General features: G+C 36.2%; 2 protein-coding genes across 2 annotated transcripts in view; one reads left to right on the forward strand and one right to left on the reverse strand.

The window, feature by feature from the left end:
* LOC138696279 (tectonic-3-like) lies at positions 1 to 13,209 on the forward strand. The gene is made up of 5 exons (XM_069821008.1): positions 1 to 327; positions 3,914 to 4,147; positions 5,627 to 5,789; positions 9,228 to 9,442; positions 9,688 to 13,209. The coding sequence occupies exons 1-5, from the start codon at positions 1 to 3 to the stop codon at positions 10,792 to 10,794; spliced, it is 2,046 nt and encodes a 681-aa protein (XP_069677109.1). The 3' UTR covers positions 10,795 to 13,209.
* Positions 12,624 to 13,928, reverse strand: part of LOC138696281 (uncharacterized) — a 23,473-nt gene continuing 22,168 nt past the window's right edge. Inside the window, exon 6 of the mRNA XM_069821017.1 lies at positions 12,624 to 13,251. Within this exon, the coding sequence (XP_069677118.1) occupies positions 12,928 to 13,251 (324 nt within the window). The 3' untranslated portion in view covers positions 12,624 to 12,927. The remainder of the gene's footprint in view (positions 13,252 to 13,928) is intronic.

The raw sequence follows: 13,928 nt of genomic DNA on the forward strand, positions 1-13,928 counted from the left end.
ATGCATGTCTCTGTGCTGTGGGTGCTTGTGGCGTGTGTGTGTATATGCACATATGCAGACACAGTGTGCAATGTGACGAATGACACATGCAGTTCTGGATGGGACAATGACAACAGTACATCTGATGAAAATGTAACTCAGTCGTACAGTACAGAGAATGCAACAGAAGTCACATCAGTAACGTCAGAGAATGAAGCTACATCAGTGAAGCCAGAGACTGTATCAACAGTGCAGGAAGGCACCACGACAGAACCTGTACCTACAACGAGTGAGATCGTAGTAGAGGCACGACCCATTTCCACTGAGATCTGCACATGTGACTTGACGGTGGGTGTTATCTCCTTTACTCTTTGTACATTCATATATTTTCTTCAATGTTATAACTAGAGGTGTAAAAATTATGGCATTGATTTTTTTGTATTTATAGCAAAAGTGTTTTTAAAAGTAGCATTTTACAGCATTAATTTTATTAATTGAAGAAATACTGGGTGTTCATTTCAAAGTGTGTCATGACGTCACTGTTGTGAGTCAGCGATTTGAAGCGAGTTTTAGCTTTTATGTCAGAGAAGTTGCCTATTAATCAAGACGTTCAATCTGAACTTGAGAACGTGTATGGTATAACTTGAACATCTTAGCAACAGATGGCGGTCTGTAAAGTCTGTGTGCTACCATAACCTCTTTCGAACTGTGTTTTGTGCGGGCAAGTCGTACGCAGGGTATTTGTTATCATCGATTGCGTATGGCAACATTCCACAATACAATTCAAATGCTCCGTGTCCATGTTGACCGTCGACGTTAATGTCAACAAATACGTAAGTAATCGTCTTAACCCTCTCCACATATCCTGACAGTAAGAAAAAATATATAAGAAAAAACTCACCTCAGTACGTGTTTCCAAACAGTTCACATTCCTGCCACTACAGGTGTTACCATACGTGTCAGTAAGTACTCTTCAGAATGAACGCCGTACTTGCTAGGCAACTTCTCTAGCACATAAGTAATACATCTCTGTGGAAGTGTAGGAAGATTGAATTCTCTAGGCTCAACGACTAGCCACATGACGGCATACAGTGAGCCATGACACACTTTGAACTGAACACGCAGTAGTATGTATTACCTAAAACCTGTTTTGTTATTTATGTATTTGAGGGGAGGAAATTAAAATAAGGTACATAATTATTGGTAAAGTGGCCACTCTACTCAATTATCTCCTGGGTTAGTTGCCTCATGAGTGATGCCTTATTGGTGTCATGAGGTTCAAACCTGTCTTCGGACAGTTGACTAAACAACAACTAATTGGTAATGGACATCAATGTTACAATGTTTAATTAAGTGACTTTCGTGTTTAAATCCAATGGCAACTGGCAATTATTGTAATTTAAAAATCAACAAGCAAAGTGTTACAAATAGCTGGTGCCTTCCTTCACCCCTGGCTATAAATAATATGCATGTCCATATCAGAGTTATAGTCTCTTATTCACAGTATGCCATACCACAAAAACGAAGTTCCTGGCCATGCTCTGAAGAAGAAAACAAAATCTGAAAAAATGTATTTCAATTGAAGTTAAAAAAAGATTATGCATTTTTCAAAATCACTTGTATTTTGCTGAAAATACAATTTATTGCAGTAATATCCACTTATAGCATTAATTCGCAATAAAGGGTTGCAATTGTGATGAAATGTAAAGAAAACTGAAAGAAAAGGACCAAACAGCACGCTTCTTATTTTTATAGCATATTTTATTGCAGTTGTGATAATTTTATGCCTCTAGTTATAACATCCATTAGCCATCAGAAGTTCATTAGAACTCTGATAAGCTGAATAGTAATATGATTATCTTTGGGTTTTAAAACAGAGACAAAGGAATCTGGACAAGAATAGTATCTGGGAACAGATGGTATTTAGGCATGGAAATGATTTCTAAAGTATACCTTAGAGCAGGGGTAGCCAACCAACAGTACACCTTGTGCCACTCCACTTTAATGTAACTCCCTCGCCCATGGTTTCCAGAAATTATGTCAACATTATGTGATTCTCATTATTTCTATATAATCAAAATATGTGTGTGTCTAATGCCTACGTACTTCACTTTACATCATTCGGGTTCCGCATATTGCGGATAGATGGCAGGACTGTGACTCATTTTCAAATTGCACACCACTTCGGCGGGCCACGTTATGCATAATGTATATCTGAAGAGTTATGTCATGTACTAGGGTGAGTGTATGTTAAGTGTTCGTGTAAGTATAGTGTAGCGAATGGTTGAGGATGATGATGGTGGGGAAGGGAGAAGGGGAAACCTGGTGCCGGCATGTATCCTATAATCAAAATATAAAATAGTTTGAAAGAAGAGCAAAATAATGTTATATTTGAAACATACCAATACTATAAATGACTTAATACAATTATTTTATAACAAATATTTATTGAAAAATACATATGTTTAATGAATAATCATTTTGAAACTAATATAGCCTACATTTCTTAACATTACTTTTTAAGAAAATAACATGTTCCAAAATTGTCTGATAGTAGGATTCACATGAAACAAGATTGGCTTAGTTCTTAGTGAGGCTTTTGGATTTCTTTCCTTCACCAGTTCTGCAGTGTTGAGGTTCGTAGGTGATGTTGCCAGAAGGAACAAGGTTTTGAGATGCTGATCATTGAGTACAGAACAGTACTTACTTTTCATCAATCACATGACAGAAAAAGATTTGCAACAGTATTGCAGGGCCATGCCTCACAGTGCAGGAATCTGAGAGGAGGGAAACCTTTCCCAGAAGGCAGAAAATATCTTGCTAGCTGGATTTACAAGTATCTCCTTGAACTTATTGTGTTGTTCTGAGCTTCCAAGATTTTGGTCTGTATGTCAATAGGGTAATAAATAATATCCTCTGAAGATATGGAGAAGGGGTTTGCAAAAAGCAGAAGAATTTCTTTTCATTCTCGAAATCTGAAAATCTGGCTTCAAATGAGTTTTTCAAATTCAAAAATAGAAAAGTAAATCATCATGGGGTCTAGTGGCTAGAACGCTACAATGATGCATAAGTTCTTCTTGGCATTTATCTGCTTCTAGAAGTTAGTGGAATTCCCTTCTGTTGAGTGCTCCAGTGCAATTTGGTTAATACATCGAATTACAGGATCCAGTACAGAAGACAATTTCATGTCCTTGACAGAGAGGATTTCTTGATGATGAAAATTTCGCGTTTCAAATAATATTCTATTAAAGCCACGAAACCTTTTACTTTGCTGGTCATTGCGGAAGTTCCATCTGTGCACACACTATCAAGTTTTCCCATTTAAAATTTCCATTTTCAGTAATTGCTTTTTTTTAATACCTATCTTCATTTTGTCGAAACCAACTGACCCAAGTCGAGAAGTTCTTCAGACACTCATAATGTCTGCTGATAAAACGAAAATGCACATTGAATTGAATGGTATCAATAAGGTATATTAAAATCAGACAGAATATGCATTTGTATATAAATCTGATGTCTATTTATTAGATCTTGTAGGTCTTCAGGTATGAAGAAGTTTATAAGCGTACTATTGTGAAGGAACTCGTGTTTACAAAACTCTTGCCTAAAACATCGTTTTAGTTTCTTGTAACCTGTTCTTTCTCACTGTTTCATATTAAAAATTCTCAGAGCTACGGTCAAAACCATTTCACTTTCTTTATTTGTAAAACACTAGCACTTGCACACAAATAATGTCACAATGAAAACAGTGCATCCACACTGTACTGAACTGGGCTCTTGACTGTTGGTGGGATTCCCCATAACTTGTGACATTGTGTGTGTATCTGGGAACATTACTGCTCATTGCATCTCATGATAGTGATAGTACATGGCTTTCAGCAGTTAAATTCGAGAAGATCCTGATTCTCATTGTTTGATGTGCTCGTCTGTACAGTTATACTCATGTGACATCAACTGCTGCTGTGATGTGGAATGCTCCGAGAGTGACCGCCTTGTATTCTCAGGCTGTCACAAAAGAACACCATCCAATGTAGATTCACGCTACTGTTACCAGACTCACTTTGTGTACCACAACAATACAGAGCTGAAAATAGTACATGATGCTGGAGGGCTCCTGTGTATTGAGCAGGACAATCTTTCAACTCGACACACCTATTACAACCGCAAGGTGAGATTGCAATTTTATTCCTCTTCTGGAGAATCACGACAATACATTTCATAAGTACCTGCAGAGTCAGTTTGTGTTAAATATACAGAAAAACTTCGATAATACATCATCTGGCTGTATATTTTATGTTGTTTTCTTCGCGTTTCATTAAATTATATAATTTTAAGTTGAACATAAACATACTCGTAATTCTGTATTGTAGTTCTTAAACAGACTCTTTGTTCTAAGTTAACACAACTGAGACAGAGAAATGAGAGCATATATGGGGTCAAAAAGATGAGTTGGTATCTCATTGTTTATTGTACATTTTTTCAAACTTTGAGATGCAGGTTGCGAATTAACGGTGGGGATGGGGGGGGGGATTTCCCGCACTGTTGCAAAGTTATCTCCCTCTCATAAATTCATATTAATGTCCTTGCCAGGGATAACTTCTATACCCCCCTCACAAAATATAATTGTTTTAAAACGAGTAAATTTTATAAAGTACAAAGTAAGCAAAGAAAATAATATTTCTGTATTATCATTACCGGCAAGCTGACAACAATCAATAACTTAGGAATAACACATCTTATCTTAAGCCTGTCCATATCTAGGATTCTATACCTCCCTTATCATAAATTTTAATTCGCACCCTGTTGAGATGACTGAAATGTAAATGGTATGATGCCTCTGATAGTGAAGTCTCTTGCTACATAGTACTGCAGGATTCACAATTTGTTCAGAACCTTAAGATTACTATTATTATGTTTACGTGTATTACTGAAGGTTTAAAGCGTAATTCAAAAGCACTTACGGTAAAAATTTAACAACTGGTACACAAAGCAACATATAACTTACATGGTCTGGCAATGTACTCGTATAGTAAGCTTGCTACACTGTCTTCCTTATCATGTTGCCAGTTTATCGTTAGCAGACAACATTTTGGACAGAAAATCCAAGTGAATTATTGGTTATTATCTAATGTTGAGCATTTGACGAAGTCATTTGCTCTTTTTCACTCTAGTATTAGCAGAAAAATGGAAAATTGGGTTGACAATTGGACAGTAACATTTCTCTCTCTGTGTTAAATCTGTACTAGCTAACTAGCCCCACACTCTTTTCTCATCCATAAATCTCCTATTTCATTGGCTCAGTATGTGAATTCCGCTATAGCTGAAGAAAAAGTGGAATTGATTATTACAATATAATATGTGAAGAACATGATTCTTCCCACAAATTGTTATGGCTTTCAGTAGTTAAATTCGAGAAAATCTTGGTTCTCATTGCCTGATGTGAAGAACATGACCCTTCCTACAAATAATTATGCTCATGTAACTTGCTTGTTATAATAACAGAGCCTAAGAATTTTGTCAAGAATAACCATATTAATAATATTTTATAACATATGATGCAACAGGAACTATCAACTTATTTCATAATTATTTGCTTCTCCATAATTAGATGCAATTATGACTACACATGTGAGTTCTGTTGCTGTAGGTTGTTACATCACTGCAGGAGTTCGAGAAGCTATACAAAAGGCAAAGGCCTTTTCCTTGGCCAATGCTGAACATTGCCTATCCAGTATTTGATGCCCCTGCTAAACCGTATCAGGCTGGAGACGTTATGTGGGCTATAGTGAATAGAAAAGTGGTTCCACTTGGTAAGTATAGTACAGACTAAATGATTGTTCGCCTCTACAGTATGAAAAATGTTATGTTGAATGTGACTGTGAATTTTGCTGAGTGGCACCAGGTGTAATAATTATTAACCTGAGTAATAAAAAGGGTGGACATTAAAAGTTTTGAAGAGGATAAAATATCATCATTGAGTGTAGGATGAAAAATGTTTTTATGGTGAGAGATCATCACTTTATTGACAACTTTATTAATACTAGGCTTTGAAAATCGAAATTAAACACTATTATCATTCTTATAGCCCTTGTCCAGTTAAATAACACCTATTTATTTTATTAATAATTATTAAGAAAACTGAAACTGAGAGATGAACAATGAAGAAAAACTGCTTTTCTATGATGTCTGGAACACTGTTTATTTGCCATTGTAATATGATATGTTATAGGCAATGATGTAATAGCAGCCACATGTTAAAAAAAACACTAAGCAGTATTAAATAGCTGTGTTTGTCATAGTCTTAAATTCAATCTGTACTTTTAAGGAAATGTCCGGAATTAAACCGTACCAATTCGAATCCCAGTAGGAATATAGTGCAGAAATTCCAGAAGTCAGTTCGCTTGAGAATAGAAATAACAACATAAAGTGGTGTAATTGCGGTGAATGTAAGGTAATGTCAACAAGAGAAGAATGTTTTTGTTGCTGCGAAAGTGTTAGCATAAGTAATATTAACGGCAGTGCAGAGTGTATAACTTTTTGCCATTCTTTCGAAAATGTTGTTGCAAAAATAGATACACTAAATAGGCATTTAATGATAGTTATGGCAAAGGTCTTTAGATAAGAAATGTATAATCAGTGTTTTATATGGCACTTTTTCAGTTTGCCTGTAATAGTACCCTTCTGCTACACAAATCTGAAATGTCCATCATTATATATGCATTGCCATATTATGTTACATATTTGCTGCTAAAACCAGGGCTGTTCTATTGGCCTTCACCAGCTATCCAAATTCTCTTATTTTTCCATAATTTACAAATGTTAGTCCCTTTTTTGTCCCCACTTCCTCCTAATTCCAGGAAACTGATATATCTTTTTACTAATATGTGATACATATTATTATGTTTCAGAGTTGCTAAATTTGTTTCACAAATCGTTTGAAAAGTAAAAACTCGTACTATTTACATGTAGATGGATGTAGCTATTCTCACATACATTGAAGATTGTCTACTCAAGTAAGAACATGACACATTTCTGTGACCTGTGTGCTAGTTTCAACATGTAAACATGGTTCTTTGCTTGAAGGGATATGAGACATTTTCACATTATAAAGAACATTTTATTGTTCATTCCTCCACTTTAACAAACACATCACTTTCTGTTTCTTCTTCGGTTCCACCATTGTCACTTTTGGATAGTGTGAATGATTTATCCTGGATTGTCTTCCTTCAGTTTGAAAAATTATGTACCTATATATTTTTCATGTCTCATTTCACACTGTATAGTGATTTCTGACAAATTGGTATAATGTTGTGTTTCTTCATTGTGAGATTCTTTTTCCTGATATTCATCTGGCTGAATGTTTTTTACGAAATTTTCGTAACTACACAAAACTAAAACTGGTACTTGCTTTAGATTCCATTATTGTTTCATGTGCTACTTTTTTTGTGAAATAAGCACTGTCTCTTTCTTCCTTTAATGACGAGTCTAATAATTGTTTCTGTACCCTTGATTGCATGGAAGGAATCACATTCTTTGTTTTTTATTCTGTGTTCTTTAGTTTGAAGTAAACCGGATTTTGAGAGGCAGGATTGTTCATAGTCTTATTCAGTGGAATGAACAGCACATACATGTGCTTGGAATGGAGTCTGCAATTATTTCTATTCAGCCATTACACCTTTCTTTTCTACCCAGAGATTTATGAAAACTTACATATATTACTCTTCTGATAATGTTGAGAATGATTAGTGCAACCAAAAACATTACAGATCGTCATAATTATTGCAACATTGTATATAAACACAACCTGCTAAAGGGAATAAGCAAGCGGTACTGCAATTATGCAATCTAACTGCAGGTGCGGGGGCTCAGCTGGCTCTTGTCACTGTAAAACGAAATTTTACGAGAGGATTGCTACAGAACGAATTGATCTACTATACTTGGATTTTCTCTGCAGTTTTTGTGAGAAAATAATTTATTCAATTATAAAAACATGAAATTTAACCAGATAGGGCCTTTATCTACTTACAGAAGCATGATTGTATCTAGAGAGATAAATATTGCATGTTGAAATGTTACGAACATGGAGTCCACACCTGTGAAGTAACGGGTAGCGCGTCTGGCTGTGAAACCAGGTGGCCTGGGTTCAATTCCCGGTTGGGGCAAGTTAACTGGTTGAGGTTTTTTCCGGGATTTTCCCTCAACCCAATATGAGCAAATGCTGCGTAACTTTTGGTGCTGGACTCCGGACTCATTTCACTGGCATTATCGCCTTCATCTCATTCAGACACTAAATAACCTAGGATGTTGATAAAGTGTCGTAAAATAACCCACTGAAAAAAAAAATCAACATGGATAAGCTACAGTTTACGTTATGGTTGTAGAGTCTAAGTAGTAACAGTAGAACAGTCTGGAATTCGAAAACTGTGTTGTGACAGATGGGAATCATTTTGTTATTCCATTTGAATTCTTTACTATCATAGTTCTCTAAAAAATAAAATGTAAGCCATTCCAAATATAATGATTTTGCTGAAAACTGTTATACTCGGAAAGGTATGGAATAAATGAATGTGCTTTTGAAGTCCTCATTTATAAGAACAGTAGGCTGGGGTTTGAACCCCTTTACATTTTAAAATACTGTTGTCGATTATTTTTATAAACGGTAGTATAATTTATTAAAAAAGAAATCTTTTTGATGGAAGTTAAGAAGGTGGTTGTATTACAGTTTTTATTATCATTTGTCCTGATTTTCAAATCCTTTCTTTTTCTCCTTTTCCTTCTCTCTCCCTCTCTGCTCCAATTCATATACCTACATCGTGATCCTGTGAACACTGGACCATTACTGTTTCATGCACCTCATGTACTGAATTTTCAATACGAGCACAATCATCAGTTCATCACTCCCACTGCCCTCACCACCACCACCACCACCACCACCACTGCCGATCTACTGCTGCCATTGCCATCACCACCTTTGCAACTACTACTGTCAATGTCACTATCTTCACCACTGTACACATAATTGTGTGACTGTTTGTATCAAAATGGTGATGATTACTTCATGGATTTGTAATGTTGTAGCTCAGTTTATACAGGATTAAACTGAACTAAATATATAATGAACTTCTTTTCTCTATAAGTTACGATTAATGAAATTATCTGGCATTCTTTGCTTCAAAATATTTATGGAAAATAATTATCACATATTACACAATTTTCCCAGACCCTGACATATTGCATTGTACTTTCAGGTCTGCCTATAAAAATATCGGGTGTGTTATGCCAGACATCAACACCAGTGAAATATTTAAGTGATTGGCATGGTTCATGTAGCCGGGTTGGCATCACTAATGCTGAGAGTTGTGAAAATAATCCAGGTCTTCGTATTTCCACATTTTACAAAGGATTCACTGTCTTAGCTGTACCTCAGTTGGCTAATGAGACTTTCAACGGTTATTTGAAGGAGGTGAGTTAGAAGTAATGATTGATTACAGTACATTGCCATTTGCAACATTATAAACAAGGCACTTTGGTCTGTAAAGTATGTAGTTATATAGCAATGGAATACTCCAAATTGTCCTAGATTATGTTGACTTCAAAAGGTGAAACTGTGTACTTAACATAAAGGATATGAGTTTTAAATTTGCAACATCGCTGTTGCTACTTTATCTCAGTATTAATTATCTAATATTCTTACTGTGTACTTTGTAGGAATGCCCACCTGATGTATGTGTGACTGTGTCTCCGAAATTGTGTACGGAATTATCTGACTGCTTTGAAGTGCAAGATGATCTTGACCCTGTCTACAGCACTGCTTCTGGGCATTGTATGAATGTTTTAAAACATTTGCACTATGTAGTGCAACACAATGGTACAAATGGTGTACTCAAGATCAGTGCACATGTAGTGCTTGTTAACGTTTCTGCACATTCCCAGCTTATGCAGACATTTTCTGTCGCATTCCATTGGGTCAGTGACGGTGCCAAGCCATTCCATCGGAGTGGAAACCCAGGCTACATTGTGGGCATGCCTGTGATGTCAGGACGCAAGGTTGTGCAGTTGGAGGAGGAGGTGACTAGGGAAGCTATTGAACTGAATGATGATCCCCGACATTGGTTATCTATTGCATCTGCAGCAGAGGATGGTAGTTGTGCCAGTAAGCAGGCAGTGACGTTTGGTGAGGACCGATATGCGTCCTGTTCCGTACCTGTGTACCCCTCTAATTTCACGTCTCCATCGGCTTGCTCTGCCATGCACCATTACGTGTTGCAACTACTGACTGGCATTGCCATGGAGAATGTGACGACAGCTAAAAAATTCAACCTGTACGTAGCGACTTTCGGTGACTCAAGAGTGGAAGATGCAGGTGACTGGGTGCATGTGATGCTGGAGGCTGTGCCCTCTCCCATTCTGAGTGCAGGAGGACACACAGACTGGACTCTGGTATGCCAGAGCATGGTAACTGGTCTCCAAATGTATGTGATGTTTGCGCACGTGGGATCCCTTGCTCTTCCTCAGGCTAAGATCCTGGGGGTTGTTTTCAGGTTTGCTCCCCCTCGTGATATTGCGTACATGTGCTCAACACTTCAGTGTGCCCATGACAGTGAAGAACAACACTTCGAACTCATCAGCTCTGTGTCATTTATTGATGTCACCAAGCCTGCTGTGACAGAATTTGCTGAGCCACCCGTTTACGAGGTGAAGCTGGTCCATGACTTCTTCTACCCCTTCTTCAGTTCAGCATTTCTTCCACAGTTGAACCACATGGTTGTAGTGACGGTTGTGATTTGTGCATATGTCTCACAGCATCTGTATTAAACAGAGTTACATGTCTTTCTACTGTGTAAATCATACATAATTTTTCATCTACAAATCACACATGTTATATTTATACTTTTTAAGAATTATGCTTTTCTTTTCTGGAAGGCTTGCAAATTACTTACTTATGAATGGCTTTTAGAGAACAAACATAGCTTTTCAAAATTAAATACAGGAAATGTGAAATTTCTTAGGCCAGCTGGATATGATTTATTAAATTCTACATAAAATTGTTTCCCTAGGACCACATGTTGTAACCAAATAAGAGACCTGTAACAGAAATTTTTGGCTATTGTTAATATTCTAAAAAATAAATTATAAATAAATAAATCAGCCCATTTTAATATTATTCTCCCATCTATGTCTCGGCCTCCCCAATGGTCTTTTTCGCTCCGACCTCCCAACTAACACACTGTATGCATTTCTGGATTCGCCTATACATGCTACATGCCCTGCTTATCTCAAATGTTTGGATTAATGTTCCTAATTATGTCAGATGAAGAATACAATGCGTGCAGTTCTGCATTGTGTAACTTTCTCATTCTCCTGTAACTTCATCCCCCTTAGCCCCAAATATTTTTCTAAGCACCTTGTCTCAAACACCCTTAGTCCAAGTTTCACAACCGTACAGAACCACTGGTAATATAACTGTTTTATAAATTCTTTCAGTTTTTTTTTTGAGATCAGACTGAATGACAAAAGCTTCTCAACCGAATAATAAGAGGCATTTCTCATATTTATTCTGAGTTTAATTTCCTCCCAAGTGTCATTTTTCTTTATTATTGTTGCTCCAAGATATTTGAATTTTTCCACTTTTTCAAGCGATAAATTTCCAATTGTTATATTTCCATTTCGTACTATGTTCTGGTCACAAGACATGAGATATACTTTGTCTTTTTGGGATTTATTTCCAGACCTATCTTTTTACAGTACTTGCTTCAAGTAAAATTCCCGTGTTTTTCCTAATCGTTTGTACATTTTCTCCTAACATATTCATGTCATCTGCATAAACAAGCAACTGATGTATGCTGTTCAATTCCAAACCCTCTCTCTTATCCTGACTTTCCTAATGGCATATTCTAGAGCAAAGTTAAAAGTAAAGGTGATAGTGCATCTCCTTGTTTTAGTCTGCAGTGAATTGGAAAAGCATTAGTAGAACAATGTATTTAATTTGACTCTTTCTAGCATTAGTAGAACAATATATTTAATTTGACTCTTTCTAGCATTAGTAGAACAATATATTTAATTTGACTCTTTCTAGCATTAGTAGAACAATATATTTAATTTGACTCTTTCTAGACACTGAATGATCATAAGTGTACTGTTAGAACTTACGTTCATGGATTCATAAGAACCGGAATTTTGCTGTTATCTGTGCATTTCGAACTGGCGGATCAAGGTCACGTACAAAAGTACAAACCATGCAAGAGTCGCTGAAAACTGTGAACTGAAGCACTGGTAATTCCAGCTGTCCCAGCTGACTTTAGTTGAGTAGAATGGTCCAGGATTGAGATAAGCACACGTGGCAAATGCAGTCCATTGCTTGACCTTGAGCGCCAGTTCAAAATGCATAAATAATAGTCTGTGCAGTAGTGTACCTTGCTACCCCATCCTCTCACCAAATAAACATTTTAACATCTTAAAAGACATTGTGTTAAATAGGCTTCAACATGACCGACCATTAATTTTAAATAGCATCATTTAGTTAATAACAATTTTTAAATTAATGAAAAAAAATTCATGAAATATATACCATATTCATTGTCGGAAAAAAGTATTAAGTATATTGTTTGTATGTTACAAAAACAACAAAAATAAATAGTAGAAAATATGGATTGACAGACATTTATTTGTTTGTCAAAATGGATCTTTCTGGTATAACATTCGTGAAGGGTTAATATTGCCATAACACTGAAGTTTTCATTTGGACAAAATTATGTTCCGAATTTACATGTAAATGAATTAAGTGAATACAATAATTGTAGTTAAACCTACAAGTAAATTACATTATCACATATCGACTTTGTAGTGGTTCATTGCGTTTGCTTTCTGTGGAAAGGGGGAAGTTTATTGTACATACGTTATAAAATAGCAAAACACTTCATAGGCATGTTGTTTGTGTTTATACTCTGTTCACTGTGGGCCAAGATTCTTGAGCAGCATGCTTTTGAAGCCGTCTACATCCACATTTGTGACGATGATAACATTGGCAGGTGTGGGAAGTATATCGTAGTAGTCCACGAGCACAGCCCCTCCAGTGAATGTACCATATTCTGCAACGTACACATAGTGTGTGGTAGATGTCTGGATGAGTGAAGAGTTAAGTGTGATTGCAGCTGTCAAACTGTCGGGGCACGTCCAGTTTGGCGTGTCAGCATCCAGCTGGTAACGCTCAGCCTGGTTCAGTAACTGCACTTCAGGGCTATTCACAACACCCAGAACATTCTTCCTCCAGTCCTGTGGAACAGGAAGTTACTGTAAGAAATTTGTGTTCAAACAGTTCAGGGCTCCTTTAAAATTCCCATGATTACAGATTAGGTTTTCACAGTACTTTTGTTTTAATTTTAGTTATATTACTCTGCTGTTGCTTTAACATCATGTTATTGACTTTGAATACAGCTGGAATATATTCTCTAGCCTTGCTCTGAATATGTTTTAAGTTATACCGTACCTTAGGTTTTATTTTGTGTAAATGTGATGTGAAAATGTTTCTAGTTTTACTTACACGATTCATTAAAATTACGTCTAATGAGCAGTAGGCCTATTATGTTTGTGATCATAAAGTAAAGGTCAAGCTCTTGGGTTTAATATTTACTGAAGGAAATAATGGAAAACTGTGCATAATCAACATTAGATTTAATGTAACTTGAAACGTGATTATAAATAAAGTCATCTATTTGATATGCCAACAATAGCATAGACAAAACTATAATTGATTTTGATTCTGTGTACATGTCTGTGTTTATTTAATAATACCGATAATCTATAATAGTCTTTTAACCAGGTTTCATTTCATGCACCAGTGACGAAGCTCTTAAGAGGCTTTTCAAGCTTAACCTACTCAAAAAATTTGAATTATTATGCCTAGTAACAGTAGACCTGTAAGTTCGTAATAACAATGTATCGTAACACTT

Source organism: Periplaneta americana, chromosome 3 (genome assembly GCF_040183065.1).
Source record: "Periplaneta americana isolate PAMFEO1 chromosome 3, P.americana_PAMFEO1_priV1, whole genome shotgun sequence".
Lineage (NCBI taxonomy): Eukaryota > Metazoa > Arthropoda > Insecta > Blattodea > Blattidae > Periplaneta > Periplaneta americana.